Source organism: Rhipicephalus microplus, chromosome 8 (genome assembly GCF_043290135.1).
Source record: "Rhipicephalus microplus isolate Deutch F79 chromosome 8, USDA_Rmic, whole genome shotgun sequence".
NCBI classification, from domain to species: Eukaryota; Metazoa; Arthropoda; class Arachnida; order Ixodida; family Ixodidae; genus Rhipicephalus; species Rhipicephalus microplus.
In genome coordinates, this window is record NC_134707.1 from 93,407,986 (window position 1) to 93,425,520 (window position 17,535).

Below are 17,535 nucleotides of genomic sequence, written 5' to 3' on the forward strand. Positions count from 1 at the left end.
TCTTCAGAAACGTGTGGTACCTCTTGCACACTTGCAAGGAATTTTGTGCAATTTTATATGCCTAGTGGCTGTTTGCAATGAAGTTTTACCATCAGCATCTCTCAGTGGTAGAACACTGGACTGACATGCAGGGAACACTGCAATGGCATTCATCGAATCCCATCGTGAGCTTGGCGTTTTTATTCTGTAGGTCCAATTTCTAATTTCGCGCGATAGTTGTTACGGGCACCGGTGGCGACGTCAGCAGTGGCAGCAGCGGTGGCGGATAACTAATGTGCACGTGACCCTTGTAATCTCATAACAGCTTTCGATGTAAAAGAAGCGCGTTTATGAATATGAAGCCTCGTGAATGTGCATCGGTAGTAGAGCCGGCTGATCATCCGCCACCCATCATCGCAGACCTAAAGCACATGGTTACGACTCCGACGTCATCGAAATCCGCGAATCCATTTTTTTTCTCATCGTTTGAAATTTATCCACGTCACTTCTGAGACGACAATGACCTCAGGGAGCTTTTCTTCGATTCGAGATTCAGACACTTTTGTGTTTACACGTGCGTACGGCCGCAAAGCGAATAAGCGTATGTGACAGCAACAAATTGAAGTGATATACCCATGCACTAAGCAGCGAACTCTTTTTGTTCTTGTCGCTCGTAATACCACAAAACGTTGATGCGCATAATGTGGCTGCACTAAAGAATAAATCAATTTTCCATCTTTACATAGTCTGAACGTAAAATGTTTACACGTCAATAACCCGTTGTCAAGCAAGCTCACCAGGCCACGCTCAGGACGAAGCTTCGGTACGCCATTCTACCGCACACAACTGTCGCGGCCAGCGATCGCTTGGCAGCCTCCAGCAGCGGTGCGGCTCGGCCTCCAGGCTTGTTGATCGTGGCCGCGTGTCGTATGGCGTCAATTCGCCTGCGCACGCGGTCCGTGTCCTCGTCGTTGAACCTGGCCGCGTACACGGCGACGCGCTCGGCGTCTTCGAAGCGCAGGCTCACGAGGAGCCAGTGGGGCGACTCTTCGACCAGGCCCGTGGTGACCAGCAGGAGCGACGACGGTAGCAGGACCATCAGGTTGAACATGACCCAGTTCTGAAGTACAATGTTATAATTACTTTAAGGGGCAATACAATTAACCATCGCCAATCAATTTTTTTTAACGTGCCCTGAAACAACCAGGTAATTTTAGTGCAGGCGCGCGAAAAAATAGAAAACATTACAAATAAATAATACAATACAAATACTCTTCAGAAAAATCAAATAAAAATTTGAATACACAAAAAAATCAGTGGAAAATGAGAAGAATAGAAAGACTAGGCGAGAATTATAAAAACTGAAGTGATAAACTGAGGGCAATATACATAAATAAGCGGAAAAATTTGTGAAAGATGAAACGGGAAAGAATCTGTACATCGTGAAAAACAATGTTAAAACAGTGCAGTGATAAGATGGAAACTATGACAGTGGACTGTGAAAAGCACCAAGATCATGAAAGTTAAAATTATAGAGACTTTGTGCTGTGTGAACAGTAGAGTGTTGAAAGAAGTTGGCGGGCACATGAAATGGCCAATTTTCTCTGGTCAACAGAAGCGGAATCTGAAAATTTACACAACTAAGAAGTAATGAACAGGATAACATACAGTGAGCTAGTTTGAAAAGAAATAACAGGTCAGTATGATTTCGTCGGCAGTAAAGTGACGGCGATCGTGATATCTGCAGTGTTGGAACTTGATACAGAGTCATTTACAGAGAAACCATGATTTTAAATGCTTATGAACAGTTACTGGACTCAATAAATGATGTCACTGCCAGATTGAAAAATGTCAACTCAGTTTACATATACATAGTCAAGAAAAACAATGATTTGACCTAGTTGGAACATATTCTTCTTGAAGTTTTTGCGGAAGATCACAGGGACACAGATAAGAATTCAAACGGGCCCAATCTAACAACATGTTTATTTAAAGAAATAATCACTTTGTAGCCCTCAGATCTGCGCTCTGTGGTCACAGAAACACAAATTCACTGCGCGCATATCAGAAATAACAATAACAACTTCGTTAAATAACAAACATGAGAGAAATTTCTGCGCTATAGGCTACCAAAGTGTGCCTAACACACATCTTCCTGCTTGTATATGACACAAGTGGAAGAAGATGTATTGCGGTGTACAATTTATAGAAGGCTAGGAGAACTGAGTTCAAGAGAGATTCTGCATATTATAATATCCTTATGAAAATTAATATTTACAATAATATAAAATATTTATAAAATAATAATGGTTGTTTTTAGTCTAAAAGATGAGCGAAGGTGGAAGAAAAAGCTGAGAGCCAAGTTGACTGGCTACGACTCCTAAAAAGTACAAGTTGGATAGTCTACAGCAAACTGTTGTGCACATGAACAGCCACCTAAAAGTGTGAGCGCACAGAAAGGTAATGAAAATAAGATGTTAGAGAAACAGCATGATCAGCAACAATGCATTGTACTGTCAATAGAACCATAAATTATTAGGAAGACACTTGAACAAATTACAATACAATATAAATAATATAAATGTCATCGTAATTATACTCTTCATTGGCGAACTCGTACAATCTAAAACAAGGCAATGCACGGTAGCTTTACCTAGAAACAACAAAAGTGAGTATTTGCTTTAATTAGGATAAAAAACCTTAGTTATAGAAGCTAGTTGAAAGAAGACATAACAGTTGATAGAAGTTCATAGAAGATAGCCTATAGAAGAAATGACAAAGAAAAAGTTTGAAATTGCCACGGAGTAGCATACCATTGCATGAGGTCTCGGAACAGAATGCTTTCGCTGCTTCCCTTTATGTTGCTTCATCACTCATCTTATAGTTGGCGTGTTAGCAATTACAGGGCTGCACCAGTTAATGCAGCTAGAACACGCAAGCGCCCACGCCGGCCAGCTTGCTCCAGCCTGCATAGCTTCGGCCGAACTTGTCTAGGATTATGTATACTAGTCTTACACAGGCCGACTAAACCATGGTTAACGTTTTGGTAGTTACGTTAACCGCTGTTCGCTTGGTTTACGGGAAACCACGGTAATGCCGGATATCACGATTGCAGGAAACCGTGCTTGGCACCATAGGTTCGGCAGTTGACCGAACAATTAATTGACGGTACCCTTGAGCGGTGAGTACATATCCGCGAGCGTGCGTGAAAAACGGATGACCTGGACTGCAGGAACCACGTAAAGCTTTATAAGGCTATGGGAAAATTATTTGAACAACATTATGGTAGAAATAAGGGACATATTTGCGTAGGGAATGGCGATCTGCTGATTAGTGCGTTCCTTTATTGTACGCCAGGTGGTGTAGGCCCGTTTAACCGAGAGAGATTTGGCTCTGTGTAACATTGACGAACCGTGGTTGATGCCAACTGCTCTTTCACGCGATCGTGCACGAGAGTAACTAACTATGGTTGGTTGTAACTGTGGCTAACTTGCCTGTGTAACGTGGGTATTAGACGGTGCTGTATAACACCAACAGTTAAACAACGTCAGGCTAGATCTTGCTGCAAAGCTCAAACGAAAGCACCACATCTATAAAATGTGGGGTCTACACGTATCGTTAGATCTTGATTGATATTGATACGTGTATGGAACTGTCGCCCCGACACAGCTGAATTGGCACCCAAATGAGGAAGACGACAACGTGGTTGTTGTGGGTTGAACTCTCGAGCTTCTCCCGTTGGCCTACTTGACTGTGCGCTCTCTAAGCCGTTAGCAAGACCAGCTCTCGGTGAATAAATCCTCCCCGTTACTTCTTTTGGTGGAAGGTGCGGGGTCTTGACACAACCCGGCTCTGGAACTCCGCAGTGGACGCCATCTTTGTCCAGCCGCGATGCCTGAAACCGGCACTCAGGCCTCGCCATCCGCGCCGGATCCATCACCTGTAATTCCCCCCCATCTTCTCGACCCTGGCACGTTTTCCGGGACGGACAGCACGGACGTCGAAGAATGGCTCGCATTGTTCGAGCGCGTCAGCAAGCACTACAGGTGGGACGAAACGCTTATGCTGGCAAATATTCTATTCTACCTACGGGGTACGGCACGCGCCCGGTATGAGACGCAGGATGATGAACTAACCAGCTGGGACACATGCAAGCAAAAGCTTCGCGATTCGTTCGGTCGGTCAGTTGCTCGTCAGATGGCAGCCAGGCAGGAACTCGCGTCGCGTGTTCAATCATCGACGGAGTCGTACGTCACGCACATTCAAGACGTACTGGAACTGTGTCGGAAGACTGAAAAAAAAACATGTCCGAGGCGGACAAGATCAGCAACGTGTTGAAAGGCATTGCTGATGATGCTTTCAACATACTAATGTGCAAGAACTGCGCCACTGTCGACTCCATCATATCTGAATGCCGACGATTTGAACAAGCTAAAAGCAGGCGAATAAACCACCACATCACGAGAGTACCAAATACTGCTGCGACTTCGTCTTGCGAGGATTCTGCAGCGCCCCGTTCACTTGCGCCTCCTGCCAATATCGCAAGGATTGTTCGCCAGGAGCTGGGAGCCATGGCACCCGCTTCCTATCAGCCCCCTGCGCAAGACAATTGGGCAACAGTCTCGCTTATTCAAGCCGTCGTACGTCAGGAGTTTGCTAACCTGGTCGTCCAGGTTCCCCCGCCCGCCAGACTTATACCGCAGCCCATGAGCACTCCCGTCCACAACGCTGACCACCACCCTGCTCCATTTGTCGCTGCGGCAGCTGCGACTTCTCGGTTTCCACCACGCTACCGAAATCCATCTGAGTGGCGCACGCACAATGATCAACCCATCTGCTTTTCTTGCTCTCGAGTTGGGCACATCTCCCGCCATTGCCGCAACAGGTGGTATTTCCGGCAAAGCTTTTCTAATGTCGACCGCCGTCAGGACCGTGGACCCTATTCGCAACGCGGTTTTCCGGATGACCATACTCAGGACGCTTCAGCTCGCCGTTTATCTCTACGCTCCGAACCGTCCTACGCTGACGTCGTCGCCCAAAGAAACTGGTCTAGCCGCTCGCCGTCACCTCAGGGTCGGCCATCACGCTGCCCTCAACGCCGACGTTTTCCGTCACCGGCTTATTCTGGCCATTCCCCGAGAAACTGACGAGTGTGGCTCCTGGAGGCGGCGCTGCGTTGACGACTTGGAACGAAAACCCTCAGCCGGCTACAAATTCAAGACGCAATTTACTTGGGTGTTCGTTGATGGCCACTCCGTTACTGCTCTATGACACTGGTGCCCAAGTATCTGTTATGAGTTCTACACTTTGATCTCGCCTGAAAAAGGTTCTTACACCGGCTATGTTCTCTTCTGTTCGAGTTGCCAACGGAAGTCGAACATCGGTGCTTGGTATGTGCACTGCCCGCCTTACTGTTGCGGGCCACCACAATTCCGTTCTCTTCACAGTCCTCGATGCTTGCCCACACGACGTCATCCTTGGAATTGACTTCTTAACCACCCACTCCGCCCTCATCGATTGTTCTATCGGTATCTTACGGCTCGAATTGCCTTTGGGCACCGATTTCACTCCTCCAAGTCGCACTCGGCTACGATCCGTGGAGTCTCTACGGCTACAACCCCAGGCTGCTATGCACATTCCTCTGTCGCCCTTCCCGTCCGTTCCTGATGGAGACTATCTGGTGGCTGCCCTCATTGAGTTGACGCTTACGCACCACATCGCACTACCACATAATATAGTGGTTGTTGCTAACAACATGGTGCTACTTCCAGTTCTGAAATTTTCTACGTCGACCCAAGTTCTTTCCCAAGGCATCACTTTAGCTGATCTTTCCATCCTTGATGAATGTTCGATTTGTTTTTTTACCCCTGACACTAAGACCATGGCGAAACCTGTCATCACGTCGCAATATAATGCGTTCCTTGACAAAATGATATCCAGCGACCTCTTACCTTTCCAAGTTTCAGCGCTCCGGGGTGTTCTATTTTCTTACCTGGATATCTTTGACGTCGACGACCGTCCCCTGGGCCGCACAAGTGTCGTAACCTACCGCATCGACACCGGCGACGCCAGTCCACTCCACAAACGCCCTTATCGCGAGTCACATGCTGAGCGCCAAGTTATACAGACGGAGGTCGAGAAAATGTTGAGTAAAGACGTCATTGAGCCTTCATCGAGTCCTTGGACATCCCCTGTGGTCTTAATTAAAAAGAAGGACAACACCTGGCGCTTTTGCGTCGACTATCGCCACCTGAATTGGATCACCAAGAAGGACGTTTATCCTTTACCCCGAATCGATGATGCGCTCAACTGCCTCCACGGCGCCAACTATTTCTCGTCCCTCGACCTTCGATGCGGGTACTGGCAAATTTCGGTCGACGACCGCGACCGCGAGAAGACAGCATTCATCACACCCGACGGCCTTTACCAATTCAAGGTCATGCCTTTTGGGTTGTGCAATGCCCCGGCTACTTTTGAACGTTTGATGGACTCTCTTCTTCGCGGTTTCAAATGGTCGACCTGCCTTTGCTATCTGGATGATGTAATCATTTTCTCGCTCTCCTTCGAAAGCCACCTGTCTCGTCTCTCGGCAATTTTCGACACTTTTCGTTGCGCTGGTCTCCAACTGAATTCGTCGAAATGCTCATTTGGACGCCGACAGATTAAACTATTCGGCCACCTTGTTGATGGCACTGGTGTTCAACCCGACCCTGACAAAGTTCGCTCAGTCCGAGAATTCCCGGTTCCGCGTTCTACACAAGAAGTTCGCAGTTTTATTGGGTTCTGCTCATACTTCCACCGCTTTGTCTTCAACTTCGCGGTTATTGCTAGGCCCCTCACGGATCTCCTCAAAAAGAATGTGGCCTTTTCTTGGGGAAGGGACCAAGAACATTCCTTCGCGTCGCTAATTACCGCCCTGACATCACCACTTGTGTTGGCTCATTTTGATCCACATGGCTCGAACAGAGCTTCGCATCGATGCAAGCGGTCATGGCATTGGTGTTGTACTCGCTCAGATACAGAATGGAACCAACGGTGTGATAGCCTACGCTAGCCGCCTTTTGTCGCAAGCGGAACAAAATTATTCCATCACTGAGCGGGAATGCTTAGCCCTCGTTTGGGCTATTGCGAAATTCCGTCCGTACTTATACGGACGTCCGTTCGCAGTCATCACGGACCAACATGCGCTTTGCTGGCTGTCGACGCTTGAGGACCCTACAGAAAGACTCGGCCGATGGGCACTTCAATTACAGGAGTACATGTTCTCAGTTGTTTACAAATCTGGAAAGCTGCACAGCGATGCTGACTGCTTATCCCGGCAACCCGTTGATCCACCTAGCTCCACTGATTTGGAAGCCGATGCCTGCGTTTTAGCAATCACCGACTTTCTGAACCTCGCCGACGAACAGCGCCGAGATCCATCGCTGCTCACCATCATTGACCATCTTCAATCGCGTTATACTGACCCTTCTCTTAGCAGATACCTACTTCAAGACAACGTTTTGTACCACCGCAACTTACACCCCGACGGCGCGGAACTTTTACTCGTCATACCGCATCACCTGCGAATAGATGTTCTGCGACACTTACACGACGCTCCGACTTCTGGACATCTAGGCGTCTCCAGAACTTACGACAGCATTCGACGACAAGTATTCTGGAAGGGCCTCTACCGCTCTGTTCGGCGTTACGCCGCATCATGCGACCTCTGCCAGCGCCGAAAGAATCCTACGACTCCCCCTGCCGGTCTTCTTTAACCTATTGAAGTTCCAGCCGAGCCATTTTATTGAGTGGGGTTGGACTTGCTAGGTCTCTTTCCCACTTCTACAACTGGAAATAAATGGATTGCAGTGGCCACATACTATGCCACTCGGTATGCAATCACTCGAGCGCTACCAAGCAGCTGCGCGACCGAGGTTGCCGACTTCCTGCTGTACGACATTATTCTCCACGTGGCTCTCCGTCTCACCTGCTCACATACCATGGTCGCTGCTTTCTATCTCGTGTGGTTGATGATCTACTCCGATCTTGTGCTACCCGTCACAACTTCACCACATCTTACCACCCTCAGACTTACGGCCTTACGGAGCGCCTAAACCGCACCTTGACAGACATGCTTGCCATGTACGTATCTACCGACCACACTGATTGGGACATAGCCCTTCCGTTTGTAACATTCGCCTATAACTCGTCACTTCATGAAACAGCGGGCTACTCCCCTTTTTATCTACTCTTCGGACGTCATTCCTTACTGCCCTTCGACACACTGCTTTCATCAGACCACCCGTCCTCCACTTCATACGCTCAGGATGCCATCACCCGGGCCCTGACGGCACGCGCGGTAGCGCGCGCTCGGTTATCGTCGTCGCAGACAGCACAGAAGTCCCTTTATGACCGTCGACATAGAGATGCCGTTTTTTTCTGCGGGATCTCTTGTTCTCCTGTGGCTCCCATGTCGACGCGTTGGCCTCTGCGAGAAACTACTGTCGCGATACGCGGGGTCCTACCGAGACATTCGTCAGGTCACACCTGTGACCTACGAGATTGCCGCTACCACAAACTCATCAGCTGCGGCACCCAGAACGGAAGTAGTCCACGTTTCTCGTCTCAAGCCCTACAATGCCGACTCGCTCATTTAACAGGCACCGAGACGGTGCCTTACGGGCTGGGGTGATGATACGTGTATGGAACTGTCGCCCCGACACAGCTGAACTGGCACCCGCATGAAAAAGACGACAACGTGGTTGTTGTGGGTTGAACTCTCGAGCTTCTCCCATTGGCCTGCTTGACTGTGCGCTCTCTAAGCCGTTATCAAGACCAGCTCTCAGTGAATAAATCTTCCCCGTTACAATATATGGGGTCTGACGTCCCAAAACCGCTATAAGATTATGAGAGACGCTGTAGTGGAGGGCTCCGGAAATTTGAATCACCTGGGGTTCTTTCACGTGCACCCAAATCTGAGCACTCGGGCTTACGGCATTTTCGCCTCCATCGAAAACGCAGCCGCTGCAGCCGGGATTCCATCCCGCAACCTGCGGGTCAGCAGTCGAGTACTTTGGCCACTAGACCACCGCGGCGGGGCATATTGTTAGCGCTGGTGCGCAAGAAAAACGCATGTGGGGGTGGTGTAATGTTTGACGTGTTGGACTATTGCGTACACGGTATACGCATGCTGAGGGTTCAATTGTAATTCATACTAAACGGAATTGTAATTTCTACTAAACAAACTTTTTAAGCCTATCGCGTTGGAACAAGTACCTTTATCAAGGCGGCGAGTGCAGCGACGTATATGGGCGCGAGTACAGTAGGCCAGCATATGGCTAGGGCACAGTAGGGCGCCCTGGGTCCAGGCTGCGTGCTTTCGAAGAGTAGAATAAACGAGATCACTTCTATGGCGCTGCAGGCAGCCGACGATAAGCAGCGCAGGAGAGCGTAGACCACGAAGGAGCTCGCCACGCAGGTACCCAAACCCGACAATACCACTAAGCTTGAAGCCCAGAGGAGTACAGGGCGGCGGCCGAACTTGTCTGATGCTAGGCCTACGCACGGTATGGCCAAGACACTCGCTGCAAAGACGAAATAAGTTAGGATGAATTGATCTTTCACCATGTTGTTTCAGACCAACATGTTGCAATATTGCGCGTCCCTTCGCAAGGAGCATTACTGACAGTACTTTCTCCTATTGTCAAATATAGAGTGCTCCTTTCTCTAAACATTGACGTATGTCAAATTTGCTTTGTAATGTTGAAATGTGTACCACGACTTTAAAATATTCAAGTCTTCACAGTGTGTTACTTTACGTGGCACTATATGTGTTCATCTTTTATAATATGAGAACTCATTCAAGATATGAAAATGCAAACAAAAAAACACAAATTCGCCTTTCCTTCTAGTGCGAACTCCTCTATCTTTGGTGAAGGTCTCACTAAGACAACAGTTACTTAATTTTTTACTGAAAATCACTTTGGACGAAAAGTCCGCAAGGCGAGTACGTACAGCACCTCTCATTAAACTAGCACCATGCTTCTTTTGCCCAAAATCATTTTTCATTCACAAAATCAAGCAAGAAAAATCCAGCAGAAATTATTGATTGACTACCAGAATATTCATAACAACCTTTTAATGCATACGCTTCACCAATTTATCAGATAAAAGCATAATTATGGACTACTTCCAATAACAGCAGTGACTGATTTACTTATTGATTAGTAATGAAAGAAAGGCTGCATTTGAGTACTAGAAGCGTCAAATAAAACAGATACAGAGGCACGCATTCACAAGAGTATTGTACGTGCAGTGATGTGCATATTGTGGCAGCATATGCGCATTTGTGCCGAAGTGTATAAAAAACCCATTGCTAATAAAGACTAGACCGAGCACCCTACGCTATCGGGAATGCTTGCCTTCGTAAGCGATATACGTTAACGTTGCTAGTACACACACTTATTCACACCCAATCAAAGAGCCCCGAAGTTTCTGCCTTGTTGATCACGTAATCGAGCAGATAAGCTATGGGGTGCACGTCAAGTTCCACCGACTACCAGGCTACCGTGTCGGACTAGAATTGGTGTACAGGTTTAAAACGAAAAGTGTAATTGACTGATAATCAACTGAAAAAAACAGGTGACCTTTAGGCCACGGGAAAGTGGTGGCTCGTGAAGAACAGTGGCCATGATGAAGAATGGCGACTGTCAGGCTGGCGAAGAAGTTCAAAAAGGTGAACTCGTATAAAATTACTTCTCATACCGTCATCATCATCATCGTCATAGTCATAATCATCATCAGCCTTACCGCGTCCCTTTCGGGACAAAGGCTTCTCCCATTTTCCGCCAGTTAATTCGGTCCAATGCTTTCTACTGCCAATTTATACCCACAAACTTCTTAACCTCATTTGCCCACCTAACCTTCTGTCTCCCCCTAACGCGCTTGCATTCTCTGGGAATCCAGGTACCTTACTGACCAGCGGTTATCTCGTCTACGCGCTACATGCCCGGCCCATGTCCATTTCCTTGTCTTGATTTCAACTATGATATGCTTAAATTCCGTTTGTTCTCTAATTCACTCTGCTCTCTTCTTGTCTCCTATGGTAAACTCATACTTTAAACAGGAGTAACTGGGAAATCAATGAATATTCAACACTGGCCGACTTTCTGTGCACCCGGGTAAAACTTCCGCACAACCAGTAAAATATCAGGCTTTTTTTAGAAGAACCTTCTTTTTTTGTTGGCATCCCTCCTCACTCTTTTTATATGACTTCGATAATCGATCACTATAGGGAACTGCCATCACTATTTACTCGGACGGTGCTCGGTGACATTTATTAGTTCTATCATAAGCTTGTTTTGCTTCCAAAACTTTTGTGCGCAGCGAATCAAAAGACGATGAGCACATACTTGCTCTAACATGTTTTGAGGTGACGTGCATACAACGCGGAAAAAATGGAAGATCTTTTGCTTTTACTACATTCATTTCTATTGAAAAGCATTTAGCATAATCTTCCCAGCACAGACCTCAATTGCAAACAAGTTTGGTAGACCAAGCAACATTGTCTGTTTGAAACGGAATACCGGGCGTGCAGCTATGCATTCAATACGTCGCTTCAACTCCCGCCTATCGAACTAATCAGCAATGAAATCACTGTCGATGGGGTGTTCTTAATCACAGTGACCTTTATGTATGTGTGGCGAATTCGACCTGAATGAACTGCAAGAAGGCTCAATAGGCAAAATAGCTCGCATTGATTCACTACATTACCTTGGCAGTTGGATTCGAAAATGCTTCAGGCACATGGGCTCATGTTGATACAGTGATATGTAGCGATTAACGTCGTAAAACCACCACAAGATTACGAGAGACGCCGTAGTGGAGGGCTCCAAAAATTTCGACCACATGGGGTTCTTGAACGTGCACCTAAATCTGAGCACACTGGTCTACACCCTTTTCGCCTCCATTAAAAATGTGGCTGCCACAGCCGGGACTCGTTCCCACGCCTTTCAGGTGAGCAGTCTAGTGCCATAACCACTAGACCACCGCGGTGGGGCCATGAGCTTATGATTGTGTGCATGTTAAAAGGTGCCAGATGGTGAAACTCTCGGGGCCCCTCCCCTACAGCGTCTCTGAAAATTGTTCATTGTTGTTGAAACGCTGAACGTCAGGAATGATTTATTTTGATTCGTTAACGTTGCAGCAAAAAGTAACGGGATCCTGATGAAATGGTACGCGAAGAGGCACTCTTGTGTCCCACTTCTACCATCGCTATTTTGTTTGCGCTGCCTGGTTATTATGATAAATAGCTCAACTGGCTTATTGACCTAATTCTTTAAACAAAGCACCCAGCCTCTCATACAGTGGTGAAAGACAACTTCTAGTGCACATTCATGATTTTCATCGTCTACAGCTTTCTTATCACTGTAATACATCGGTACCCACCTTCCACAGAAGCTAATCACACCGAAAGTGGTTCGGCATGACTTATGCGATTGGAGGCGTTGCAATGTTTTTGCACATCGCATGGCTGTGTGGTACCTGCAGCCTATATTTTACCAAGCGACGAAGTTACGCGATAACGTTTTGATGTGGTGTCAAAATGAAGGCATTATGTCAGGTTGTGGTGATATCCGATGTCATGATGACGCTATGTCGTGGCTTTATCACATGACTACTTTTGACATCACTCGTGTTGACGCCGTGTACCTTGACGGTTACTTTTGGCGTCTTGTGAGGCATCTACGATTTTCTATTTAATATTCATACGTTTTCCCATTTCGACCGCGTCATCTGGACATCCAAAATTAGCCAACGCATTGAAATTGTAGCTCACCTCCTGTGTATGCTGCTTTCAGAAGCCCCTCGTACCACGACCTGTCGCAGACCAGGTTCCAGCGAGCGATGGCGTTTCTGCCAGGCGTATCAGGTTTATAGGCGAAGCTCTCGCAGCGGACCTCACTGGAGTTGGTTCTGTCCATTGTCATAGGTGGCTGGGTGCTGGCTTCCAGATTCGGGGTCGCGGGGGGACCAGCCTGCGACGTGGAAGCTGCTAGGGGCGAAGCTGGCGCATCGAGCGGCTCGTAGCGCTCGCACTGCTTGAAGTCCCCGTTAGAGTCGCGTGGGATGGCGATGTCCTTCCACATCTGCTCGGATAGAGTGGCGAACTGCTGTGGAGGCGCGCACCAGTGCTCTACTGGCTCAAGATCGATGAATAGTAGTGTGAAGCTGTAGGAGTAGGCGAGCATAGTTGCCAGCTGCGTTTATCAGAAGCGAAATGATTGTTGGTGTATACACACGAAGGTTTTCATTGATTCTATGGAGCACCCACCTTCGGAGAGACGGCGCATGATAAGTGGAACAAACTCTCACTGATTGTGCCCAGCGTCTGATTTTTTTTTTATTTCACACTTCCCCTTTTTCGAAAACGAGTGCTGGCCACCTGGTCCAGTGCCTGGGGCACCTGACTTGAGAAGTATCATGTTTCTTCTGTAATGCTAGTTTGATAGATATTGAATGTTGCATCAGTAGGGATGAGTGTTCAATATTGTCACCAGGGTACGATTAGATACCTGATTACTCAGGGTCAAAGATACAAAACAGAGCCTTTTTAAAGAAAATGCCTGATACCCGACGGTGACAGCATACCCATCAACCTCGTATATTTTTTTTTATTTTATTTTTTATTTATTTATTCATAATACCCCTAAAGGCCCTCGTGAGAGGGTATTACATAGGGGGGGTATTACATAGGGTATTACATATTTCTCTCAGAACGCCGACCACTACACATGCCAGCCTATCTCGCATTGATATACCGAAAAGAAGAAACTGCTTCGGTTCCATGCTTCTACATTTTAAGGACAGGATGTGTGACAAATGAGCAATAGTTGTTTTAATGCGACATCTGGTATTAAATCAAAATAGCAATGACGTCGTTCTCTGCTGCCATGGTTCGTGTTCATAACTTCTAATATGCGAAGTGCGAACAACATATCTACGATCGAATGGGATTTCAGCCCACACCTCCTTCTGATAGCAGAGCATTCCACTGCAGAGGTGCGCCAGAGCTCCACACTGGTTTCCAAAAAGACCCTGTACAGACGTCATGCCGCACTAGGAATGGCGTCGACTCGCGTGTATAGGTTTGTAGCCGAGCCAAATAATAACTAGGCGTCATACAATCCGAATTGTGCAACTAGCACATCATACCATTTGCTGTCGGCCTTGCTGTTGCGTAGCTGAGCTTGGCGTTTATGGCGTTTATGTGAAGAAGACAGGTGATCGAAGCAGTGAAAAATACACGTGAAATACAGAAAAGCGCACTCGGTGCGCTTTTTCGTGTTTAACCTGTCTTTTTCACTGCTTGCTAAACATATGCGTTATCACCTCCAGTTGAACTAGCGTCTCCTGTGAAGCTTCCCATCAGGCAAAAGGTGCAACGCCATGATATTTTATCGTCCTCAGCCACAACAACAACGAAGTGCCCATAATGGCCTACAGATGTGTAGTGGTACATTGGTTATCTGCAATGTGCTGAACACTGGCTCAGTGGGCGCTTCCCAATTTGACAAAATGTATTACTATTATTTGTGGCCTAGTGGACACCTAGCTTGCAGTGTGCTTCTCATAACCCTAAGAGAGCTTTGTATAACATGCTTATGTGAGCAGCAAGAGAAGCCTGTTTGATACTCGCGAGTAGTAGGCGCACTTGGTTCTTTTCGTAGCATTGCGAAAATGAACAGTCGCTTAGGAGGTGTGACGAGCCAAGAAAAAGAGAAATGCGCAGAAGCGAGCTACAAAAGTGAGTGGCGGCCACAAGTATATATTCAACGTTGCGTAGCTCAGCTACCAGGGCTCTATTTTTAAAAATCGCAGTCACATGTTCATTGTAGTCTCAGGCTCAACACCACACTTAATTTAGGCCTCAGGGCTGTTTAGGACACTTTATTCAGTTCAGCTGATTCCAGAACCACGCAGAATGCGCGCCATAGTCTCTAGTTATGCGAAAAAAAAACAACCATATTTTCGAATATTTGCCTTGTTTATGACATTTACAGTGTGTCAAAAGTTTGCAGGACACGCTTCATATATATACATAAAATAGCGTACTGGGAACTTTTGAAATTCCTTTACGTAATACGTCACGTGATTTTTTTTCTGGATTGTGCCCATGTACTCAATTTTGTTTCAGAGACATGTTTGTCGAAAACGAATTCACTTTAAAAGCAGCTTCGGAATTCAGTTTTCGAACGAGTTGTGGGAATTTTGGCAAGGTCACGTTACTTATTAATTATCATATTGCAGTGCAGGACTCAAACATGCCAACATCCTTTGCTTGATTGTGCGATTGCCTTTTAAAGCAGCAGTTCTACATTAACGCTTGAGATGCTGTACGTATATAGCCTGATTGTGAGCTGGGGCAGCCGTTTTTCGAAATATAAAAATCTGGCTGCACTCAATTTACTCTAATGTTATAGAAAAAACCTGGCCTAGAGTCGCCAACTCTAACCTGCCTAGAAATGTTTTGCAGTTCTGGACGGGTCAGGCAGGCAAAGCAGACTCAAAAATAACACGTCTCTCAAAAAAAAAAAATTCCCAGGAGAATATTTCAGCCGATCTGGACGTGAAACACATTGGGAGCGAATGCTACCGAACAATAAAAAAATAAATTAGGGAAGACAGGATTTCCAGATTGGTAGCACATTATGAATTCATTGTGAAATATATTTGTTAGCACGCACCTGTGCACAGAGGAGCATCGTCTTCTGGAATCGTCCGTGGCCGAACGCAGACCTGCTCTCCACCTGGGTCTCTGATGGCGTCATGTAGCCGTCCTGTAGCCTCGGCGTGGTGAGGAACCGCGACGCCACACTGGTGGAACCCACACTGCCCGGCAGTCGGCACATGTCCGCACTGTTGGAGGGAGGCACGCTGCTTTTGGCGGAAGCTTTCACCATCTTCGCCAAAGTGGGCGCTGGCTGGGGAAGATCGGAGCTAGAGCGCTGCGACATCATGGAGGCTCGTTCTTCTTCTGCTTCTTCTTCGTGCGTCTGGTTCTTGTTCTTTTTGACCTTCACTTGTGAATCAAACCCACTGTGGGGCATTGGCCAATAATTGAGTGGTCTTATAAAACATTATTCAAGTTTCGAGTAAAACGACTGATACAGGGTGAACGCTACAAATTTTGCACGATGGTGAAAGCATGCAGTTCGGCATTCTACACTTTCAGGGTCAAAGTATTTCGTTGAAATGGCAAGAGCTGCTTTTGAGGTTTTGAGAGGCGCATGACCACAACAGCCGCCCGAGAATTGAAAAAGAAAAATGGTGCCGACACTTCTCAATCAAGGGTAACTAGTAAATTCAACAATTTTTTTGATGCAATACATTTTGTACTTCTCGTTGCTTTTACGTTATTTCTTATATAAACTATTTTGATAGGACTGTATGATACCACATTGACCCACTTAAAACTTTTATAGCAAAGAAAACAAACTACCTACCTGAGCACGGTGATGGAAGACACTGGCTTAGCAATATTAATATATGACTCCTTGTGAGTGCGCATGTCACTCGCTGCATCACAAAAATAAATTGCCTTGAAACAATTTTCACACTAGTTCCTTTACAGCTGAAGTTCCTAAAATTTTTCCGGGCACCTGATATGTGGGGTTTTAACGTCCCAAAACCACCATATGATTATGAGAGACGCCGTAGTGGAGGGCTCCGGAAATTTTGACCACCTGGGGTTCTTTAACGTGCACCCTTTCCGGGCACCTGGTCATTGGTATTAGAAATAAATGAAAAGGCCGACTCAATAGCCCGAATGGCATTAAATAGTCTTATAGCTTAGGTCCTTTCTGTAATGGCCTATACAACTGCAACAAGATTTGCATCACTTTCGCTTCAGACAGACGCAATATAATTAGCAAGTTCATGTACAGAACACAGTCATTTAAAGCTTTCGTCAAAAACTCATTGGTGCCAATTACACAATAGGATGTCATAATAACTAGATTGCGATGTCGTGTACCCTCGTTAATAATACATTCACACAAGGTGGTCTGAGGATATAACCCGCATGCATTGTTTGTTTAAAATAAAGCAATAGAACGCTACTGGTTGTCATTTCGACGCTTCAGGTTGCTCAAAAGACTACTCCTTATCACGTTCGCTAGCCATGGGCTGTACTCCATAAGTGAGGACATACTTTCTTTTGGTGCTACGGATCTGGGCTTGAGTCGCAGGGACGCTTTTTCGTCGTAGAAAGAGGGGTATCACGTATTGGGGCAGAGGCTGGTAAGCGGGCGCAATGCGAATTCCTTGCCCGCTTCTGGATTACGCGTGCAGTGGGGGCCTCCCGGCTGTGCACAGGGTTGCTGTTGGGCATGTCATGCATGGCACAATTGATTGGGAAGTAAAATAAAACAGAAAACAGACGACAGCTGCACTTAGGAAGAGTAGTTACACTTGGAATCGTTTTGAGTTGTCCAGTGCCCTTCGCAGCTGCAGTGCCATGAATTCAGTAACTATTTTCATTATTGCCGTTATTATTTTCTAATGCTTTAATTG

At 46.6% G+C, this 17,535-nt stretch overlaps 1 protein-coding gene across 1 annotated transcript; it reads right to left on the reverse strand.

Moving 5' to 3' along the window:
• Positions 1 to 772: 772 nt before the first annotated feature.
• LOC142768319 (uncharacterized) lies at positions 773 to 16,070 on the reverse strand. Its single transcript, XM_075870288.1, has 4 exons — positions 15,708 to 16,070; positions 12,800 to 13,220; positions 5,041 to 5,150; positions 773 to 1,099 (listed from the first exon to the last, which is right to left on the reverse strand). The coding sequence occupies exons 1-4, from the start codon at positions 16,068 to 16,070 to the stop codon at positions 773 to 775; spliced, it is 1,221 nt and encodes a 406-aa protein (XP_075726403.1).
• Between the last annotated feature and the right edge of the window lie 1,465 nt (positions 16,071 to 17,535).